The sequence below is a fragment of the Macrotis lagotis genome, chromosome 7 (assembly GCF_037893015.1).
Source record: "Macrotis lagotis isolate mMagLag1 chromosome 7, bilby.v1.9.chrom.fasta, whole genome shotgun sequence".
Classification (NCBI taxonomy): Eukaryota; Metazoa; Chordata; class Mammalia; order Peramelemorphia; family Peramelidae; genus Macrotis; species Macrotis lagotis.
This window is the reverse complement of record NC_133664.1, coordinates 141,346,985-141,371,984: the sequence shown is the minus strand read 5'-3', so window position 1 is coordinate 141,371,984 and position 25,000 is coordinate 141,346,985. Positions and strand designations below refer to the sequence as shown.

Sequence of the window (25,000 nt, the reverse complement as noted above, 5' to 3'; positions counted from 1 at the left end):
AAAAGTCTTGCTTGATAGCTCAGGGAAGAATCAGAGGTGCCTATTTTCAAGTTTGACTAAAAAAGGAATCATCTCTTTTCAGAAGTCCAACATTAGTGAAAAACATACCTACCAGTTTAGGCTATGGAGCAGCTCTTAATGCAAGTTTGCAGGTAATTTTTTTTTAATGTATCTTTTTCTAAATGGTTATCCTTGAAAGTATCATTTGTTGTACTAAACTTTTTTGCAGCTATAGTTTCAAAGAAAACAAATTATTTTTGAATTTGTATAGGAAGTGTGGTAGTTCTCAATAGTTGGGTTTATCATCCAAGTAAGTTGCATCACCTAGTACTGCAAAGAGCACTAGTTCTAATTCATGCTACTTTTGATGTGAAGAAGCAAGAAGGACACCCTGTGGCAAAATCTGGAATACTCGTTTTCCTGCAAATGTTAGATTGATAGAAGCTTTTGCAAATGCATGTGGATCTGCATTAATATTTATCCAAGCCGTCATAAATGATTTCACATCATGGTGTTGGGGAACATGGTGCTTGTGGCAAAAACTTTAAAGTTTAATTATAATATATAATTTTTATGCAGAAGAGGCAAATGTCAGGACTTCTTTATTTTGAGTTAAGTTCTGGTCATTTTTTTTAAAAGTAGAGCAACTGCTTTTACCTTAGAGCATTTCACCTAGTGAAAGGGCACAATATGTCACTCTGTTGAAGGGTAAAGTATAATTAATCAAGTTTGCAGTATAAAACATTATTTATATTTCTTAACATAATAAAACCTTTACCATGTGGCACATCAAATGTTTCCAAAATATGTTCTGTAATTTGAACCATTTAAATAAAAGATGTATATATGAGAGAATGAATGTATATATATGTGTATATATATATATATATATATATATATATATATATATGCATATATATTGTGTAATTTGAAAGCAACATCAGAAAGTTACATATTGTGTCTCTTATTTCCCCAGGCTGCCCTGGCAGAGAGTAGTTTACCTTTGCTTAGTAACCCAGGACTGATAAATAACGCATCCAGTGGTTTACTGCAGGCAGTCCACGAAGACCTCAATGGTTCGTTGGATCACATTGACAGTAATGGAAACAGTAGTCCGGGCTGCTCTCCCCAGCCTCACATGTAAGTTTGGTTAAGAGAATTCCTCTGGGGAAGAACCCAGACTAATTTTTACTGTTCATAGGAGAATTGAGTAAGTAAAGTTGTAATTACATCATGCTTAGTATGATAAATGTATTTAAATTAACTGTTAGATTCGCAAATGCCTTATAATTATTGTACACAGCCTTCCTGAATTCTGTACCTCTGAATTCTACTGTTGACCTCTGTACAAAACCTTTTATGTCTTAACTAAGATGTGTCTAGATCTTATGGGTCATTATCACAGCTTGGTTTTGTGTGGTGCAATAAGAACATTCATGTTAGAATAAGTCACAATTTTTACTATGATTGCAGGTCTCTAAACCATTTATGAACTGTAGTTGAGACAGTATCCATTTTTATAAACCGTAAAATGCAAAGTTTAACTGTTAGCCACAGTTTACATAGAAGCTAGTAAAGTGTAACTTTTTGCCTGTCTTATAAATCAGTGTAATTACATATTCAACTTTAATTACTGGTGTGTCTGTATTGGCAAGGTTTATATGTTATATTTTATGCAAGACTACGATTCCTATTAATATTTAGCAGCTAACTATATCATTAATTACTCTAAAATCTTTCCCCTACCATTTTTAATGGAGCTGAGAGTGAAAATATTAAAAATTGATGTATTGTAGATTTCAGAAATGTGTATAAAGCTTTAAGAATGGCCAGACTTAGTCAATTGTGTCAAATATATCAATTTCTTGTTTACTGAGTAGCAAAAACAAACAACTTGATAATTTATATTTAAAAAATAGAATTTAAGAGGTATAGTGATCATATAGAGTTGTTCAATTTAGAATAATTTGTATTGTGTTTATAGCTTCTTAGAGTTAATCATCACACCCTTATACTTTCACATTCATTCTTATTTCCTTCTTCCCTATCCTTCAGTTTAAATGTATGCATAAAAAAATGAAGTGTCTGAAAGTGGTCTTTGGATGAGTCTATATCCATTGGACCTTTAAAGGGACATTATTTTTGTTGACTTTCTTGCATTTCACTCTCCATGACCCATTATGTCTTTAAGATCATGTACCTAATTGCTTTATAGCACTTTTACTCGATCACCTTTGCAAAAAATGAACTGTGAACATTAATGTGTTTTATCAGGTTCCAAACCATTACTTTTTTAAAATGGAAAAATTTGTCTTTTGGAAGTGTCTTTAGATGTATTAAATAATACAAAAGAAGTGATAAAATTTGAAGTAGAAAGAACATGAATATATGCTCCTGAGAGTAGCAGTACTCTAAAACAAGTAAAGTGAGTAATCAGACAAAAGTTTTTATATCCTCTGCTTTATCCTATCAGCCATGCAGTGGGTAGCTTGAGGCCTTTTACTTTTAGAAGATCTCCTGAGTATACTAATGCTCTCTCCCTGTATAAAATACTAAGACAATAAAACTTTAAAGAGCAAACAAGAGTTAGATCCTGTGTTGTTTTTTAAATAATTCCATAGAAATAAGTGACATTCACAGTAAAGGCTTTTGAGATAACTTTCCAAGTAGAGGTGTTTATATAATAGTTAGCATTTCTAATACACTATCTATAGAGTACTTATGCATTAATTTTTGAAGTAATTGCATATATAGTTGACCAATGTTAAAAAAACTAATCTACATAGTTATAGTTCTAAAAATTAATGATTCAAATCATTTCTTGAGATTGCTATTTTAGTGCTTAAAATGCTGTGCTAAATCATGTCATTTTTAGATTTCAATATTATTTTGATTAAGGAATTACTATTTAGAATTTTTACTTGACCATTAATTTGATTGGCTTTATTGTGATTATTATAGTAAAGAAATAATTTTTCTTTTTTTTCAAGGCAATGGGGTTAAGTGACTTGCCCAAGGCCACACAACTAGGTAATTATTAAGTGTCTGAGGCCAGATTTGAACTCAGGTCCTCCTGATTCCAGGGCCGGTGCTCTATCCACTGTGCCAACTAACTGCATCAAGAAAATATTTCTTGTAAAATTATGTTTTTAAAGGAACACAAGAATATATTTAAAACCTGGTGGTATCAGCTCTGGATTAGTTTAGTGAATGTTATTGTATACGGTCAATATACATCAAGGGGTTTTTGTTGTTTGTCCTTCTTTCTTGAAGAGGACCAAAAAAGACATCAGGGAAGTGATGTCATGACATACAAGTGAATTGGATTTAAATGAGGGAGAGACTGTCAAAGTCATCAACCTCACTTTCTCCTCCAGAACCATCAGGGTCCAGTGACCAGGTATTGATCAGGATTAGAGATGGTCTTGGATGCAATGGAAGACCTTGGCCTTTTTAAGCTAAGATCCTTAACAGGTCTTAGTTTGACTGAATCAATGACCATTCAGTGATGAAGGCTAGGTATGAGAAAGATGAGGCAAAGAATGGCCTTAGACCTAGTCAAAAATAAATCAATCTGGAAGGGAAAGACCCTGGGGTTTCTGACCTAAACAGGAACAATTGCTATTTCTGTTCACTCTGAGACAATAGTCAGATTTGGGCTAGAGGAGAGAGTTGACTTTTAAGTCCCAGAGACGTGGGTTCAAGACTAGTTTATGACATATCTTAAGTTGTGACTCAAGGCAAGATATATCACTTCTGAATGTGCCAATTCTATGAGGGAAAAAAATTATAGAACAGTTGCCTATTTGCATCGGTATTGAGAATTTTGTCACTAAGAATTCTCCATAGGTTGAGATATCTTTTCCCATTTCATTCCCTATCATCCATGTTAGACTATGGTGTTAGACCATATTCTCCTTATTTAAATTGGGACGTATGGATTATGTTATGTTTCCTAATTTCCCTAATCCCTATTATTTCCATTCTCACTCTCACCTTTGAGTAAATTCAAGAAAATCTTCAGCTGACTTATGGGAAAAAGCAATAAAGAAAATATTTTAAATAACAAATCTTAAGTTTTCTAAATGACTTAAAAATTAATTTTATTCAGGGTGTTATATAGCTTTTGACAAGTATAAAGGTATACAACCAAACTATAATTTTACTAATTGTCAGCCTACAAAAACATTCAATCATTCTTTAGACTTCATTCTGCTACTACTATAAAGAATTTGGATATTCTAAGTGATATCATTACATTAATATTAATATTTTCATCATTATAGATATTTTAAAAGATGTTTCTTGTTAAAGTTTCCCAACTCCTTTTAGTCTCTATAGAGCTAAACAAATTCTAGAGCAGTTGAAAATTCAGCAAGTTTAAGGAAAATTGGGAGGGACTTTCCTCTTAAGTATTTCTGTACCCAAAGTTGGCTACACTTAAGTTTTAGTAAGTATTGTGGAAGTATAGTTAAACCAAATTGTGATTATTATGTAAATACTTAACATAAATAGTATTTTAAATTTCAAAATATCATTATTATTCACATAGTATTGCTATGTTTAAGTACCAGATAAATGGAAAGGCAATGCTAAAATCTAATAAATAAAGGCAAATCTATAGGTTCAGATCAGAATTGGAAGGTTGTTAAGAGAAAGGGAAAAGAATTGATTTCTTAAAGAAAAAAAATATCAAGGAAGCTACTCTCTGCAATTCCATGAGATTCAAGATTCCATGATTTTAAAATTTAAGTAAGACAGAAAAAAATCCACAATTCTGTTCTGATGCTTAGTGCCAGTGTGACTTTGGGCAAGCCACTCATCTGCGTTGGGCCTTCTTCCTCATTAGAGCATTGAGCTAGATTTGAGAGCTCTTACACTTTGAGATCTACAATCCAATGAACTCAGTAAAATTTAAGTGTTAATCACTTAGATTAATTCACTTAGATAATCAAATATATGCTTGGTTTTACTTTGACCATCAGTAAATTGAGATCAGTACTTTGCAGGGAATCTTTTGTTACCATTAAAAACTTAATATGTTGGTCTTTAAGAGAGATTTTAAAATAGAAGAGAAAGGTTATGGTTGCATTGCTATAAAATCAGAACAGAAGAGAAAAGGATAAAGACCATATGGACCCCAGTAACACCAATACTGTAGACAAAGCAAACTTGTTCCTCTGTACACTTTTTTAGATTAATGTAGATATAACATTAATTTCTGCTGAGTGGAATAGTAGATCTAAATTAGTAGAGATTAACATTTTTAGGATGCTTTAGGAAAAATTTGTTTTATTAGTTTGGATTCCCTTAGGGACTCGTAGAATGCATTTTTATTTTTTTTCTAAATATCAACAGTATTTAGAGTTAATCAGTAACTTTATTCATTGTTAGGCACTACAGTGATGAAGTATTTTAAAAACTCTCATAAGTGATATTAACATACCCCTTACAATCTTAACACTTGCAATAATTTTTAATAAATCTTTTATATAGTAATAGTAGAAAAGAAAATTTCTTCTTTGAAAGATTAATATTTTTTCAGTTAATATTACATTCCATACATGAATTACCCTTCCATACCTTGGTAGAAACACATTATAAATTGTAGGTATTCTATAGGTATATTTAAGATCTTAAGTCATCAGAAGGAAGTAAATACTTAAGCAAACTTAGATAAAGGAAGAACTTTTTAAATTTTCTCAAATGACATTGTATAGATATATAGTTATAGATATAGATAGATGCATATTTATTATATATAAGAGAACCATCATTGCCATTGATAGTATAGTTAAGTTACAAGCAGTGATAGGAAATGTTTTACGAAACATGTTTGAATATTCAGATGTTTTGGGGGGTGGGAAAGAAGAACCATTATAAGAACATAAGGGATGAGGTCCTCCATGCTTCTCATTTGTGCTCAACACTTTCTAATTTTATTCCTTTTTTATCCTTGTGTCTAGATATTATCTCATACTAACCACCTGCTCTAAAAACTGGCTCACTCCTCTCTCCTCAAACATGCACTTCATATTTACATTTGGGAAATTCTTCTTGGCTAGGATGTTCTTCTCCCTTCCTTTTCACTTCCATAAATCTAACTCTTGGGGCAGTTAGGTGGTACAGTGGATAGAGCACTGGTCCTGGAGTCAGGAAGATCTGAGTTCAAATCCAGTCTCAGACACTTGATACTTACTGGCTGTGTGACCTTGGGCAGGTCACAACCCCATTGCTTTATAAAATACAAAAATAAAACATAAATCTAACCCTTCCTTTAGGCCCCCAATCTTCAGTGCAAACTTATTCTTTCTACTCGGTGAATATATTCACTTCTGGGCAATAAAAAAATGGTAGAAACATAAAAAAAAGCATTAAAGGTAATGTTAAGTTTTAACAAGGAACTAAAAGAACCAAAATGTTGGTTCTTTTTATTAAATAGCTATAATGGAATGATACCTTATTTAAATTATATATTTATATTTATAAATATATTTATATATATTTAAATTATATAAAATAAAATTATATATAACAATTATTATATTATTATTATATATAAAATAAATCTACTTATGTTTAGAAATGGCATGACTTTAGTGAGTTTAGAGATCCATGTATTAGGAAGAGGTTACCTTCCGACTGTCTTTGGTTTCTGAATCTAGCTGAGTAAGGGCAGGTAAATTGCCTAATTTCTCTGAATCAACATTATGAGACAAGCTGAAGGATCTTAAAGAAAATCACAGGTCCTTGAGGTATTTAGCTCCTTAAACAAGAGTAGAAGTTAAATGGTTTTTAAAAGTGCTTTTCAGACTTTGTACACTAGCAGTCACTTGGGTGAAACAAAAATCCTCCCAAAGACTATATATTTTATCTACCTATTCCTATTTACCATTTAGGGAAAAAAAACTCACAAGAATTAAATGGAGATAATTTATGGTATTTGAAGAATAACCAACAAGTAATAGCGAATTTTCAATAGCCCCATCTTTTGAAAAAAAAAAGGGTAGGAAAAATGACAGCAGAGTTCAATTTAACAAACTGGAATCTCTCCCCCTTTAGTATATCTATTAATTATTCTATGTTTTATGGATACTAATAAATAAGTCTATTATTCTTTCATTTTCCTTTTGTCTTAAGTATTACATTATGGCCTGCATCTTTCTGCCCCTCCCCACCCAAAAACCAGAAAAGACATTCCTTTGAGTGTGTTCTTTCTAATTTCTTCTAATTTTTTTTAATAATTCTGTGTCTTAAAAAAGTACTTAAAGAGTATAAGTCAATCAGTTGAGTTTTTTTTAATATTTTAAAGAGTACAAAAAGAGTTAATTTGTTTTGACATGAAAACATTTTCTAGAATACTGCCTTAAAACAAACACCAGATACCAACTATACTTAGAAGTTGCTATCTTCTCTCATACATTAAGACTAAGTTAAAAAATTAAATAAACAAAAACTATTAAACTAATAAAATAAAACTAAGAACTGGTTTTATGAAATCAAAAAAATAAAAGATAAACTTTTGGTTAATGTGATTAAAATAATGAAGAAAACCAAATGGCTAGTATCAAAAATGAAAAGGGCGAATTCACACCATCATTGAAGAATAAATTAAAGCTATGATTAAGAGCTGTTTTGTCTAACTTTAGGCCAATAAAGCTGTCAATCTAAGTTAAATGTATTAATATTTATCAAAAATATAAATTATCCAGAGGATAATAAGAGGAAATAAAATACTTAACTGACCCCATTTTAGAAAAAAAGAAATTATAAATACCTTTTGATCCTGCAAATAACTGCTACTAGGTCATAAAAAAAAGGGGAATGGACCTACATATACAAAAATATTTATAGCAGCTCTTTTTGTAGTAGCAAATAATTGGATATTGAGTGGATGCCCATCAACTGGGGAATGACTAAACAAATTGTGATATATGAATGTGATGGAACTAGTGTTCTGTAAGCAGGCTGATTTTAGAAAAACCTGGAAATAAATAAATATATATATATATTATATATATATAATATATATATATATATTAATGTTGAGTGAAGTGAACAGAACCAGAACATTGTATACAGTAACAGCAACTTCTTAGCACTACAGTGATGAAAATAATTTCTAAAAATTCATGATAGAAAATGCTATCCATATCCAAAGAAAGAAATATGGAGTCTGAATGCAAATGGAAGTATATTATTTTTACTTTTTTCCTTGTGATTTTTCCCTTTTCTTCTGATTCTTCACAACATGACTAATGTGGAAATATGTTTAACATGAATCTACATGTTTAATATATTATATTGCTTGCTATCTTGGAGAGAGGGGGAAGAGAAGGAGGAAGATATACTTGGAACTCAAAATCTCATAAAAATCAATGTTGAAAACTAAAAATTAAAGGATTTTCCTGTGATTGATGGAATACTTACACTAAAAAAATAAGCATTGTCTAGAAATCTAAATCGAACTCAAAAACAGAAGAATCATTCCACTTCTGCCATTGCCTTTTGAACAAAAGGAAAAGGTTAATAGTATCTAAATCAGCCTTTTTCTTACATTAGCAAGTTGTTCATAATTACTAGATTGAACTCAATTTTTTAAATTAAGAAGTTACTTATGTGTCAGTGCATAAGTACATAAGTAACATATAGGCTATGTTTTAGCTCTGTATCATACCAACTATTTCTCCCATCTGCCCTTACAACTTTCTGTCATTTAATCACTCTATATTACTCAGGCAAGATAATTCTTTTCCTCTTATAAAAGGTTTGAAGTTTGAGCATTATTGATGTTGCTTATAGAATCTAAGTAAAAATATTTTACTTATAAAAGAAGTAGATTCACTGTTTACAATTTAGGATGCTTATTAGTAGAAGGCTTTGCTTGGTCTACAGAGTGCAAGGCAGAAAGAAGCATCAGAGAAGGGAAGATTCTGTGGGGCAAGTGGACTTCTGAATGACGATCATTCCTCACAGTTATTTATAGTATCCAAATCATTTTAAATTGAAATGAATCGTCCCAGAGAGGAGCTAGCTTTTACTCAAATTAATAATCTGAAGTGCACAAAATTACTTTTATTTAGGAACCCTTCAGATATTTTAACACAGCCAGCATGTCTCCATTAAATCTTTTCTTTTTCAGGTTAAACAATTGAAGTTCCTTGAAACAGTCCTCATACTACATTATCTTCCGTTGCCACTTTTTGTAAATACACTCGAGTTTGTTAATAACTTCCTAAAAAAAAGTGATCCCCAGAAATAAATTAAATATTCCAGACATTATCTGTCACAGAGTATACAGATAGGACATTACCTGTTCTTTTGTTGAGATCAATTTGAATTAAAAGTTTCCAAAGTTTTCAATGTCTCCAATTGGAGACATTGATTTTAGAGTCAGCAACAAATCCCAAACCAGGTTTTTCTTTCTTATTTGAATTGTTTCTAATTCATGAATCAACCCACTGCCCCACACACCCCATCCTTAAATACATGCAAAAATCAAGAATAAAATGTTTAGAGTTCTAGAGCTAGAAGAGGCATAGATTCCAGTTTCTTATACAGATTCACAAACTAAGGTCCAGAACAATCATGTGATTATACCTAAAATCATTAAGGTAGCGTATGTCATGGTGATGATTTGATTGAGGATGATTTGATTGAGGATCATCTGATTCCAAGTAGCATTTGATGGCATGGTAAATAGAGTACTGGACCTGAAATCAAAAAAGACTGCCTCAGTTTCCTCCTCTGTTAAATGGGAATAATAATAGATCCTATCCTACTTCTTGGGTCATTGTGGATAAAATGAAATATTTTCACAGCACTTAGACCAGTGTCTGATACATAACAGTCACTTGTTTTTCGGATATTTCATTCATGGCCGACTCTTTGAGAATCCATTTGGTGTTTTCTTAGCAAAGACACTGAAGTGATTTGTCATTTCCTTCCCTACTCATTTTATTGATGAGAAAACTGAGGCAAATAGGGTTAAGTGACTTACTCAGGATCACATAGCTGGTAAGTGTCTGAGGCTGGATTTGAACTCGGGTCTTCCTGACTACAATCCTAGTTGCCTTCAAGGCAATTAATAAATTATTATTTTCTTCCTTCCAAGTCCATCACTTTTTTCTTCTACTCTGCATTACTTGTCAAGTTTTTTTCCCTTCTACTTTAAAATGCAAATAGAGATTTGTAAGTATATGTAGAGGTATTAAAATTGATCAGTGATGTATTATATAAAAACCCTTTGAGATCTCCCAGCTCTGTGGAGGAAAGCATTTAAAATTAAGGTCACTTTGTCTTCCCCTCCTAAAAAGCAACTGAAAGTAACAGACACTTTAAAGAGGTGAAATGCTCCTTCTACTTGTTTATAAGACAACTGAAGTTTTATTCTTTTGTTGTTGACCGAGATCAGTGTGTTATGAGGTGACGCTATGAACAGAGGCATGTAACTTCCCACCTCTTACTTCCATATCTTAATTAGTTTCCTATGATCCCTCCTACCAAGCCTAGATCCCAAGATCTTTTTCTTTTTTAATATATTAATTTCATGACACAAAACTTCATCATTCAGCCATTTTTGTACTTAACTTTGAGACCAGCTGCTTTTTTTTGTTCTAGTTCTCTCTCTCCTTCTCCCTAAATCATTCCAATTCCTGTATGTATCATTAGCAATTTATTCTATTTATTTATTCATTTTTAACAAAAAGACCCTTCTAGAAGTATAGAGTCTTCATTTAAAAAAATCTGTTTCCTTACTGTGACCATTGTAAAGTTTATAGGATTCTGTAAGTTTTGAAAGATTTTTTTGGACTATAAAGATGCTTTCTGATATCTATTCTCACAGTTTTGAGGAACACACTACAAACATCTTCCAAACTTTTAGCTGGTATTACAGTAGCCTATTGCTTTTGTTACATCTTTCACAGATATGATGGTATGATTTTAGGCTAGTGCTGAAATGTCCAATCTCATTATTGATCGATTTTATCCAATCAATTTCTGACCTGGGATGACCTGATACCCCCATATCCCAAGTTTCACCATATTGGTGATAAACCCAATTCAAACATCTAATATACCTCAGAATTCCCAAACTCAGATGATCTACTGCAAGCTTCAACCTTTTACAAGCTAGGATTATAAAAAGGAGTGTACTGGGGCAGCTAGGTGGCACAGTGGATAGACCACTGACCCTGGAGTCAGGAGTACCCGAGTTCAAATCCTGCCTCAGACACTTAATAATTATCTAGCTGTGTAGCCTTGGGCAAGTCACTTAACCCCATTGCCTTACAGAAACCTTTAAAAAAAAAAGTGTACTACCAAACAGGGCTTTGTGCTACAACTTGAAAAATATATATTAGTAATCTACTTAAGCACTGTATTTTTTTAATTTATAGTTCTAAATAGTCCGTACATTACTAAAACACTTTCTATTATTACTATAGATTCAAAAAAGGACAAATTTACGGAAGTAGCAGATACTTTAATATGGTTACGTAGGATTAATTAATTTACAAAGTATTTCCAAGCTCATTAAAACAGATTTTTTTTTCCCAACAAGAGTCCTGTGAGGTAGAATGTTGAAGTGTTGTGTCATCCCCATTTTACATATGAGAAAACTTTTTGGAGAGCCTAAATGATTTGCCTGGGATCACACAACTGAAGTATAAGATCAAGGATTAAACTCAAGTCTCTCACAGTTCAACATTCAGAACTCTTTTTACCATACTATGCTACCCCTCAGTATAGTATAATCCTGGAGTTTAAGATACTGGCAGTTATCCAATTACTGTAATTAAATTCTTAGTCAAATGCTTTCCTAAGCATTTACTATTATTGCCATATTACTATTATTCTTGTCACATCCTTTATTAGACATATGCTTATATAAATCCACTAATGTAGAGAAGCAGGATGGAAAACTAGATGGAGAATTAGCTTTGAAGTCAAGAATACATGTGCTAAATAAATAGTTCAGCATCTAGGACATATATACTGGCTGGGTGACCCTGGGTAAGTTTGTTCAACTTATTGGTGCCTCAGGCAACTTTAAAGTATAGCCTACAAAGCAATTTCAGATTTGTATTGATAAAGGGGAGTTCCCTACACTTAGGAAATAACAGGTTCAGACCAAAATGCAACTAGGGGAAAAAAAAAAGAGGAATCAAGCCATAATCAGTCCTAATATCTTAATAATACATGTATATAATGCCTTATAGTTTAAAGAGCACTTTCTTCATGGGGGATGGGGGTAAACACTATTAAGGAGATAGGGCAAGCATTGTTACCATTGGAAAAATGAGAAATACCTTGTTCACTTAGAAATAAATATGACAAAATCTATGATAGCCAAACAAATTGGTTGGTCTTACAATTACTTTCAGTAAGTCTTTTTTTGGAACAGTGAGGTCAGGCATGCCTAATGTTAAATAGAAAGTCAGGAAGTACATCTTGGATTGAACTGATGCAAAAGAGTAACCTATTACTATAATACTCAACTTTTCTATTTATATAAAGTCTTAAAATATGCTTTTCTCATGACTTATTTGGACTGTCTAGATTTGACTTTTTTTAAGAGTAGAAGAGGAATTGGTAGCTAAAGAAAGTCTTAATTCTTTTTAAAACTTTTTCGGTTTAATATCATGCTATATTCAGAATTGTTTAAAGTTGTTAAATGTCAACTTGGTATTCATCCAGTTACTTTCTTTAATATATTCAATAAGGAAGGCAAAGGGGAAGCATAAAATATTAATTTTTTAAAAAATTTCTTTAAGAAAAAGTCCAATTTTAATAGTTACAAAACATACATACATACTTTCACTCCATTAAATATGGTTAAATATGATAAATATTGCGACCTATGCTTTCCAAATGACAAGATGGAATTCAGAAAGCTACAGCCTATCAGTTTTCTTATTTATACCAATGGGCAGCATGTTCATTAGATTCATGCCTACCAGGAAGTTGTAACTTAGGCTGATTTCTATTACTTTGAGAATTAAAATTCTGCAGTTAAACTAGAAAACTTATTTAAATAAGCTTCTGGTATGTTTTGTTTCCTACTGAAAGAATCTGACTATCTCGATTCCATTCCCATGGATTCTCTAAGTTTAGAAAATGTTACTTAAATTTGAATGAATTTAAATCTTATTCTGAAGATAGATGAACTTTTTTCTATGGTAGCATTCATATAATGACAACCTATAAACTGTTTTAATTAATCATATGCTCACTCACTGATCCATTGCGATGGAGCTGTTCCAGGTGCTTTGGGGTATAGATTTAAAAAACCCCAAATTAAGATTAGTATCATATTTCTGGGAGCAGACATTTTATTTTCAAGCTAAATAGCAATATTCTGAATATTGTTATTCTATAATTAAATAGTAAATGGCAGTGATATTTAAACAAGAATAAACTATTCAACAGTAGGTAAATAAGAACTATGGATATATTTTTCCTTATTTGGTTTAGAAGGACACAAAGATGATGGTTTGATAGTTTGATATAATACTATCCAGAGCAAAATAAAATGGATAAGGTGATTTTATTTCTGAGTAGTTAAGACTTGAAAAGGGATATGTAAGGTAACTTTTCAATTAAAATAGACATTCAGCCTCTAGACTGTCATAAACTGTCAAAGGAAAGCACTCTTTTATATTTACTCATAGTTGGAACAACTCCCTCCTCATCAAGAGCTCCAATTTCAGATTTGTTCTTCTATATCTCTGAAGAGCTTCCTCTATGATCCCTGTAGGAGAAGAATGGGAAAATATTTCATAATAGATTATTGGAATCTCATGGGAAAGAAAGCAGTTCTTTGTGTGCCTATTTCCACTCAAAGTAAAAAAAATAATAATACCCATTAAAATTATAGAATTCCTCAATCATTTATTAATATAAAATAAATGGGTGGAAAAACTTTTAAAGTCTAGAAGTGAATGCAAATTTAGTCTGTGTTGGTTATGTAGATCTATTCTAGAACTTCTCAGTTAATAAAATAACAATTATTAATTTTTATTTTCAAAATTCACATATACAGTATTCTATGAGCATCATAGATTTTGAATTGTAAATGACTACAGAGGACAACTGGTCCAACCTCCTTTACTATAAAGAGGAAGAAAATGAGGATCAATAAGACTAGAACTTGCCTAAAATCATATTGGTAGTAGGTATTAGGGAGGTCATGGAAAGTTTATTAAACTCAGGTCTCCTCGGAATCCAAAAATCACTGTTTTTTCCATTGCATCACATTGCAGTTTTTAAAACAGGAGAACTTTTTATTTTCCTGAAATATGTCCAAAAATATTTAGAAAATAGTACTATTTAGATGAAAGAAGTTATGATCAGACAAAAAAAAATACATAGTATTAAGAAAGCTGTAGATTTTAATGTTAAAATAGGATAAAATATTTTAAAAATATATTTAATCAGTGTGACTTGCTTCTTATATATAACAATATTTCTTTATAAAATAATTTCATATTTTACATTTTAAAAGCTTTATAGGAAAAAATTCAAGGTGGCTTTGGAAAAAAAGCTTTATATTTCACTTATATTATTATTATGTTCTCAACTTCCTTTAAAATGCAGGAATAAAAATACTATTTTAGAGAAAGCTAAGCTGTTAAATATTTTATTTATTCTAGCATCATATTGACATTACAATATAGGTTAAAAAAATTTTGATAGAATAGACTAAATGTAGCTATGTCTATTATAAGAAATACAATGTAAGAAATAAGAAGGCAATATCTGCATTCCCCACTTGGCCAAGTCACATAAGTATCAGGAAAAATGATTTTCTTGTGCGCTTTTTGAGATAAAATGCACTTTTCCATTTGTTTATTTTTGCTTCAATATCATGTGATATCTTCTTTATAGAATCTAATTTTTAAAAAGTTTCCCTTTAAAACTATAATATTCACAAAACTGAAGACTATCTTTATGATTCCTTCTTTATATAACATACTAATGTTTCAGAGAAAATTTGATTTTTCAAAATGATATTAAACTGAAACAATCAACCTTAAGATTTCACCATTGACCTATTGAAACTGACCTTACTATATTTACATAGACTTTTTTCATATTTCTGAAACAGCAATTTTCAAAACACAGTAAACAAAACTGAATGCAAAACAGTTTACAGAACTGCAATGGAAAAATAAGAACTTTTCAAGTAAATTTAGGCATACTTTTGAACAGAGAAGTTTATCTATACTTCTATTATATATATATTAGAATCATTATTTAACATTAAAAAGAAATAAAATGATTTATTATCATTATAACATGCATTCAGAATTTTAATGGTGTAGTAAAGGTAGAAAAGAGAAGATACTTATCTAAAATAATGAACAGTGAGCTAGGAACTGGAGGAGAAACAAAGATTAAATAAGAGAAGGTCGAAATAATGGAGCTTATTAACTCTTAAAGGAAAAGCATGATGTCTGATACTTATTAGAGGCTTAGTAATTGATTATTGACTAATGTAGTCATAATATCATACAAGTGTAGAGAGTCAAAAGAAAAATCGGGCATTCAAGTAAATTCCATAATTTACTGCTAAGTATCTTTACATAAGTTGCCCAAACTTTCCATTCTTTCCTTAGCAACAAAATAAAAAATTATATACTGCCAAATGTTTCATAGATGTATTGCGATAAAATGAAATAAAAGATAGTAAAAATAACTGTGTACAACTATGACATTATATAAAACAAATTGAATATTAATGTTAAATAATATTGGAGAATCTCAAGAATTTGTTTGAGTCAGATGATGTCCATTTTAACTCTGAGATGTCATGATATATAAATTATAAACATTTTCTATAAGTACCCATTGGGCATTATCCATATGAATGAAATAGTGCTAGAAGTAAAAATAAGAAATCAAAAAGTGAGTGAGACTAGTGATGTTTGAATAGAAGACTTTTTTGGTACAAGTACAGTATGATTTCCTTAGACTAAAAAAAACAAAAAATTAAAAATATTACTGATTGGTTCCATAATATATATTTTTACTAGATTAATATTTAAGTAATATCAATGGCATATAATTTCAGTTGAAATCAATTTCCATATTAAAACTCAGCTTTAGAATGCTGAAGCTTTAATTTTCCCTAAAGATATTTCTGAGATCTTTTAGTGTAATACCACTAAATGGAAACGTAACAGAACTAATTCATCAAATACATAGAGACAATACTTTAAAAAATTCCTAAAATAATAGGGGTTACCTGAGAGGCCTAAATTAGAGAAGATTGAGATCAAGTCTTCTCTCTGACACATCTTGGCTTAGGACAAGATCACTTGACCTTTTAGTGTAGGAGGCTGTTCTCTAAGAAGATAAATTGCAGATAATGTGTCATCTTGCATGGGTAAAGGGAGTTCCTTCACTTGAGAACCCTATAACAAATTAAATCACAAGATCTAGTCTTTCCTATGCTTCTTCTATATGGATAAACAGTTACAAAGGTACCTTTTTTTAAAAAAAAATTAAATAGAAAGCAAATTACTCATGTGATACATCCACACCAAGAAGAATTTAGTGACATTAGCAATTCTTCTTGAATTGCCAAAGTAATTTGAACAATGTGGAAGGGTCAGATAACTTTTTTTTTACAGGCATTTCTAGTGATATCTTATTATTTCACTAACTCTACCTATTTTTACTATAGCAAAGATCCTTTCCTTAAATAGTCATTTTATGCTGGTTTTTAAGTAATTGTACTTCAGACTATATAGATATCTGGGAATGCAAAAGTGCTGTGATTCTATATTCTGACTTTGTATCAGTTAAAAAACATATTAAAATTCTCCATATATTAGACCTTAAGTCATAAGATACTCTCATCCTAAAGAAAATGTTAACATTGTTAAAATTTTTTACTTAATCTTGAGAAAGGAGAAAATGAAGATTTGCATTTCTTCAGGGAATCTACAGTGTGACCACAATCTAAAAAAGATAAACTTTCACATTATAATTTTCTTCATTTGCTTGAGGGTGTGAACAAATATTAGCATTTCCTTCAGCCTTTCAGGGTGCCAAGGTCCTTAACAGTTTCACAACAAAGAGGCAATTCATTTTTAGGTGGGGCATCCATTCTATTAATGTTGCTAGCTCCTTGTTGATTTGAAAAATAAACATAGCCAAAAATGAAACTGTCAAATAGACTCTTAAAAATGAATTGTTTATTTTCCACTCTCCCTTCTCTGACACCTAAACTTTGTATCATCAGAAATTTAGAGCAAAAGAAACATTGAAGGTCATCTTCTATCATCTCATGCTGTGGTTCAAGTTTGAAATAATGATTGTAATTCATCAGGTGGTAACTATTAAAAACCGCTAAAACTTTTCCCCCAAAAATTTCATTTAAAAGAATACTGGTTTTGCCAGTTGAAACAAAAACAAAAATATTGATCATAGCAGACATATCTAGTTGTTCTGTCTAGAACTATGCCCTCAAGATAGTGCTTTTTAGAAGAAGAAAAAATACTCAGATCTCCAAATTTAAATATTCCTATGCTGTTCCTTACCAAAATATAGGGATAGATCAATCAAGCAAGTCTATAGTCTCTCTTTCACATCCATACATATATATGTGTGTGTGTGTGTGTGTGTATAATATCTATAGGTATATATATATATTTGTACACCCATACACATATGTATAGTTCACAAAGATTCCTCCTTTGTTTTATGGAAAAATAATTTTATTTATGCAAAAGAATCCCTATTAGTTACCTTCTTGCAGTAGGTACCAGGGACCTTAGAACCCCCAAACACCCTAAGTTTTGTAATTTGGCCAACTTTCAAGCCTCTTCACATGAACTACTACATACTTTGAATTTGCATAGATTTTACTTCATTCTTCATTTTATAGGTATTTGTGGATCACTAAAAATCACCTCAGACAGGAGGGGATACAAATAAGAATCAGAAATAATTCCTATCTTCAAGAAAGTGATTGGCTAGTGAAGGAGTTGGCACACCTGCACAAATAACTATAAATAAAAGATGGATTCATTCAAAGTTTAATATAGGGATTCAGAGGAGGCAACAGTTACTTCCATTTGGAGTTTCTTGAAGGATGAATAAGAATTGAACAAACTCTCTAAGCAAAATGGACATGAGAAAAGACCTGAAAATATAGTCTTGCTTACTTTTTGGAGAGACTCGAACCCAAATTATCCTGGCTCCATATCCAGTATTCATTCCACTACAGCACCCTAATAAGAAATAGAAACTCCAAAGAGATTACAATCTAATAGTTTACAAAATACCTTTTCAACAGATCTCCCACACCAGTTTAAGGTCTTCTCTTGTTATGCTTTCCAACTATTAGAATCCTGGTATTAGTGAAGAAGTAGAAATTTATGTTAAGACATGATGTAGACCATCATGAGAAAGCTAGAAATACAACATTTTAAATAAAGGAAACATACTTTAAAAGAGAAGAGTAAATTAATCTATAACATACTGAGACGGATAACTTTTAACAATGTAACTATGTAGAACTACTGCCTCTTAAGCTTTCATTCTTTCTGACTTTGAATTATTTTTTTCTTCAAAGCTCTGTCCAACCATAATTTTCATGAACTCAAAGCAATTTTTTTGAGCTCCTGTGCAGACTGTGGATTATTCAACAACTGTTTGCTGATGGATAAAATGATGAGATAATGATGATGACAATGATGAGTGACTGATGGAAAAAAATTTGTAGACCAGAGGTGCTGAGCATTCTCACAGGAGATTTTCCCACACCGAAACATTTCTTTTTGCCTGGAAAAGTTCTTTATTTATTGACAACAAGAGTACTTTATGAAGCCCTGGGTCTTTGACAAAGAATTTGGCATTCACAGATGTATTATTAGAATAGAACAGTGGCATATTGTTCTTTTATTTCATGACTTAAGTATTTTAGCATTTAATTTGATAGCCTAGCTATAGCATTAGTAATACTAAATTTTATCTTATTACTTGTTTTAAATGTAGCACTTATAATATAATCATAATAAGGCCCAATGATAAACTAAATCCAGAGAACAATCTGAATTTTTCATTCTTTTTCTGAAAGAGATGGAAAAAAATTGTAAAATTTGATAGGCTAAATTAGACCTTGTGGGAGCAGCTAGGTGGCACAGTGGATAGAGTACCGGCCCAGGAGTCAGGAGGACCTGAGTTCAAATCCAGCTTGAGACACAATAATTGCCTAGCTGTGTGGCCTTGGGCAAGTCACTTAACACCATTGCCTTAAATAAATAAAATTTAAAAATAAATAAATAAATTAGCCCTTGAAATAGAAGGCCCATTATTTCTCATATAGAGAATAAGTAGACATTGGAAAAAAGGCAATCTATGGAGGGAAATGGGTACTATGTTTGTAATGAATTTTCATTGTTCTAAGTTTCATCATTTATTCTTACTAGGATTTTTTTTTCTTAGCAAATACCTAACTGGTTAAATGTCTGTGCATCAACAGATTATTTTTCTAGAATTAAAACTTGAGCAGTGGTGAGATGAGCCAGTACTTTTCACATATTCTTTAAATGGACTTTTCTTGAAATAAAAAAAAATATTCTGTTGTCTTATACTGTAGATTCTTGAATGCTCAGAAATCTTGGAAAAGTCAATACATTGTTTTCTAATATCATTCTGTTCAAGAGTTTGGCCCAAGACATAGATAAGTAAAATTTGGAAAATATATTAAGATCCTCAAGTGAGAAATCTGATATAAGTGGACCCAATTATAAAAATTCTAAATGAATTGGATAAAACTGCCAGCCTACTCATTAACATCAACATAGACTATTGCAATATTTTCATAAGTCTTCCCACTTCTACTCTCTCACGCTTCCCATCCCATTCTTCAGTTTTCCTAGACTAAACTTCTTTGTGAATGGATTTCACCTTGTGAATCCACTACTTAAAATCCTATAATGACTCTATCACTTACTATTTTGCCTGGTATTCAAGGTCAAACCATCTGGAGCCCTATATACCTTCCCTTACAATATGTTTCAAACAAACATCACTCAGTTTCATGAGATTGCCCTTCATTCACTTTTCAATCTCTTTGCCTCTGCTCACATCATTCCCTTGTGCCTTGACCACCCTTTTCATCTTTCTTCCCCCATTCCTACCCCATCCTCAAAGCGCAACTTCTTCCAAGAAGCTTACCTGAGTCCCCTCGGTTCAAACTGACTTCTTCCTTCTCAGTAGAAATCTATATATGATTGATATAGCCTATAGTGTTTTATGTATTTGTCACCTATTGCAATTAAATGTGTAAAGAAAAAAATCTTAAACCTTGAACACTGAAATTACTTGAGTTGCTTAACTTAACTGGATTATAAATTTAAAAATAAAGGATGTATCATCAAGTGAGGGGAAAGTACTAAGTATATGGAGAATATAGTTTCAAATACTATCTCTGCCACTTAACACCTTAGGCAAGTCATTTTATTTCTCAATTCTACAGTTTCCTCATCTATAAAGGAAGTTAAGATTGAATAGTCTTTAAAGTCACTTCAAACTTTAAATATAACATATGATGATCCTCTTAAATAAATTATAGGCATCACAAGGAAGATATGTTTTTTCTAGAAACTTTATCTCAAGATTTACTATGCTCTGCAAATAGTTAATAAATATTTAAGAAATGTTTATTGACTTGAGTATAATCCATGAGTCTTCCTTAGTATTACTGCTTCCCCAACATACTCAATATTTCTCTTGCCATTTCTATTTAAAACTAAAAAACTAATAATGTTCTTTTTTGTATATGAATATGACTTGCTGCCTAATACCTAGATATTTACAACCATTTACAGAAGCTACTGATACATTTTGTTTATTAGAATATAGTACTTTGCCTTCTAAACCAGGGGATTTCATGTGTGTCAATCAACCCCTTTGGTAACCTGATAAGTGTGTGACCCCCATTTTATTCTGGTTTTTAAATACATAAAACAAAATACTTAAAATTATCCTTCCTAAATCAATTGTATTGAAAAACTTATTTTAAAAAATTGAGTTCAAGTAACCAGTTAACTCATTACCTCATTCTGGACTGATTCAATCTAAACAGAACAGACTTTCAGTAGTCACTGATTCCCTGGGAAAATTAACATTAGTAGGTTACTAATACTGACTCCTTTACTTTATATTTACTAAATGTCTTCAATTCAGATTAGCAAACTTGGGTTGTACCTACTATGTACACCAGTGTCATATGCTGGGAAAGAGCATTAAGATGATGATGATGATGATATTATAAACAAGATATGGTCCCTACTATCTAGGAACTTACAGTTTTTTTTTCCAAGTTAAAGCCATTTTATTTATTTATTTTTTTAGGTTTTTGAAAGGCAGTGGGATTAAGTGACTTGCCCAGGGTCACACAGCTAGGTAATTAGAAAGGGTCTGAGGCCAGATGCTTCTGAATCCAGGGCCCATGCTCTATTCACTATTCACTGTACCTAGCTTCCCTGAATTTACCATTTAATATAAGAACATGCTTTGGCCAATAATACTAGACATTTCAAGGAACTGTAAATTTGTAGTTGGGAGAGATCTTAGAGGTAAAAAAAATCTTTATTTATACATTTGCAAAATGATTTATACAAAAATTAGAAACTATAGATATTTTTATTCCTATTTCTACAGATAAGGAATGAGAGAGGAAAATTTTTTGCCAGTGGTCACAGAGTCAAGTCATGGTTTAAAACCAGTTCTTTCCTACAATTTCCATCTTCATAGAGCTAAGTTAGAAGAGTAAAACAAAAAATAGAATATGATTTCTTACTTATAAGAGAATGACATCCAATTGAAGAGAAAAGTAGGTTGATGTAAAGCAAAGAAGAAAAGCTTTGGATTCTAAAGACATTGGTCAAATCTCACTTCCAACTCTTACTGTACTATGACAGCAAGTCACTTAACTTTTCTGGGTTTCAGAAAGGGGGGGGGACTTTCCAGCTCTAAATTTTTGATACAACAATCCTGTGACATACAAATGTCATGGTACATAAATGAAAATGTAATAAGTACTCCTGTAATAAACACCTAAATAATAATTACTTAAGTAACTACTCAAGTTAGGAAGTAGTTGAGACAGAATATGAAATGTTAAGAATCCAGACTAGGAGACAGAAGCCAAGGCTAGAGATGTAAAATTTTTGACCATTAATTACTTAAACTTGTTCTCTTTATGGTAGAATGATAGAATTTGATTAGGCAATTTCTATGGTCCCTTCTAGCCCTAAAATTCAATTGTTTCTAAAATTTCTAAAATTCAAAATAGAATCACATGTTACATTTTTAAGAGGTAATAATTGTGAACTGGATCTGTAGAAAAAGATCTGCAATGGAATTCAATACATTTCATTTGGATGCCTGAATGAGTAAAAGAAAAACATTGCTCCCTAAGGGGGAAATCTGGATAGGTTACAAATTTTGTTTTGGAGAGTAAGTGGAATAATAAGTGGATAATGAAGTTGGGACAAGATCTTGATTAGCCTTGAACGATTAATAAATTTAGACTATGGTTCTTTAAGATAGAGAGCCATTGGAAGATTTGGAGCAGAAAAGTGTCCTGATGCTTTGGTCCCTATTGGATTGAGCATAGACACAAGCTGATGAGTACTAAATAATAATTTTAGAGTCCACAAGCCCAGTCAAATGTCAGAGGGGGCACAAAGTAAACCCTATGCCCAAAATCAATTGTTGAACTGAATTTAATTGACCTCAACACTAGAATCCAGGAATCCACAGTGCAAGTTACAATACAAGACCTCTGATCAAAGACATAAATTCACAAGGTATCAAATCATTGAATCTAAGAATTAGCTGGAAAAAAGCATTAAATGAATTTTGAATCATCTCTGATTCAAAAATCAAGCTGACTCAAAAACCAAGGGGAAAGAAAATAAGGGAAAATTGCTTTGAAATGTGATTATTTCCCACATGCACAAAAGACTGGCCTAAATGAGTGTCATTTCATGTGTTAATCATGCCCTATCCCTGCAATGAACTAGTGACCAAATGAAATTAATGTTCATATAAGAACCAAATTTCCTTGCCAAATGCAGTCGTTTGAAAATTTAGTAGAAATAATATAATTTTATTTTTGTGGGTTTCTTCTGCTAGTATATTCATTATACATGTTGCTTTTTTAAAATAGAACCTCTAAAATGGTCTAATGTGGTTTAAAGAAGATTTTTGAGGCTTTTGAATTAAACATAGAAATGAGCTGAGAATAATTCTTTGCAGCCAAATGGTTTCATAAAGAAAGAAGTCAAAATATTAAACCACTAGAATTTGATAACTTGTACTTTCTCAAGTCATTGTCAAAATTGAATTACACATAAGTGATATTGCACCAGTCTCATAATCTAATCTCTTTACTTCTACTTATATATAAAATCCATTACTATAATTTAGCAATTTTAAAATGTACAAATTCATAGTCTAGACTTGGAAATGCCAAAATTTCTACTTTAATTTGTTCCACATATATCAAAATGCCATATTTGTAATGCCATTAATATGAACTTCCATAAAAAAATCATTTTAAAAGTTGTCATTTATTGGAGTGCCTAGGTGGAACAGTGGATAGAGCACCAGCCCTGGAGTCAGGAGTACCTGAGTTCAAATCCAGCCTCAGACACTTAATAATTACCTAGCTGTGTGACCTTGGGCAAGCCATTTAATCCCATTGCCTTGCAAAAAAAAAAAAAACCTAAAAAAAAGTTGTCATTTATTTATTTGTATAGGAAGAGTATTTCAGGCATATTCATAAATATTTTAAAATCTTAGTTTTCACATAATGCTGTGTAACAACTGGTTGATTTAGTCATATCATTAAAATAACTAGTTAATTCAGTTAAAAAATAGTCTAAGTGGTTGTAGAATTAAATTGATATGTAACTATTTAGAGTCCCTGTGAATATATTTTAAACCTGAACCCTATTCTGAAATTATACACATATATGTATTTTTAATCAAATGGCAGACATTTTTATTCCATGTGTCTTATAATACTTTAATATGGCATGAGTTTTTAAGTTACTGAAAATTTCCACTCCCAAACACAATTTATGGAATAACATCAAATAAATGATGTTAGAGATATATGAACAATGAATTCTACTTTTCTAATTCATTACTTTCTATTAGTCACTTAAGTCCATTCAAGTTAACTCTTTTGGTATATTCAAAAGTGGCATTAAGCTATACTAATCAAGAAAGATACTTAAAATAGTCATAGGTTTCTTTCTTTACAGCTAAAAGAATATTTTAGATTATAGCATACCTTTTAGTGACAAAAAAATTAAGAAAAAAATCCTTAAGTTTCATTAAGTATTGATGACAAATTCTTCTCTGGGCTTTTTCTTTATATATTCTATGGTTTAATTTCATGATTTACCCCAATCCAATACATTAATGTCATTGTAATGGTCACTTCCCAAAGTGTCTTACTTATCCCCTGGGAGTAATCTATACAGTGAATTGAGAGATTAGAGCTGACTTTATAGTAGCTTTACACAATAGAGACATTTGGGGGATTTCAGTGTTCTTTGCCCATGCATGCAAAATGTTACAACTCAGAGCAGGAAAATGTCACCCTAGAATTGTCTTTTATGTTTTTGATGTATGCTGGCTCATAAAGTATCTTTCATACACATGGGTACTCTTCTAATAAAAGTTGTAATGCACTGGAACTTTACTATATCACCATTTGTTCTAAAGTAGTATTCTATATAAGTTCTAAGATTGGACCCTATTCAAAAAATTGTTATTCAGCACCAAAAGGAAGCTGTCAGAAAATATACCCTAAAGACAACCGTGTTCTAGGTCTCCAAAAGAATCAAGAGGAAGTGATAAAATTCAGCCAAAACTTCATTTGATAAACCATACAAAATCTGTATGATCAATGTTCCATAGTATGTTGTTATTATGTCAATTATATTATATATCAATTATATAT

General features: G+C 31.3%; 1 protein-coding gene across 12 annotated transcripts in view; it reads left to right on the top strand.

Annotated features, from left to right (window-relative positions):
* The window catches only part of FOXP2 (forkhead box P2), a 721,187-nt gene that overhangs the window by 688,393 nt on the left and 7,794 nt on the right, over positions 1-25,000 (top strand). For all 12 annotated transcript variants that reach the window (XM_074193868.1, XM_074193870.1, XM_074193871.1 and 9 more), the window contains 2 exons: positions 83-152; positions 977-1,140. In XM_074193868.1, the coding sequence (XP_074049969.1) occupies positions 83-152; positions 977-1,140 (234 nt within the window). The remainder of the gene's footprint in view (positions 1-82; positions 153-976; positions 1,141-25,000) is intronic.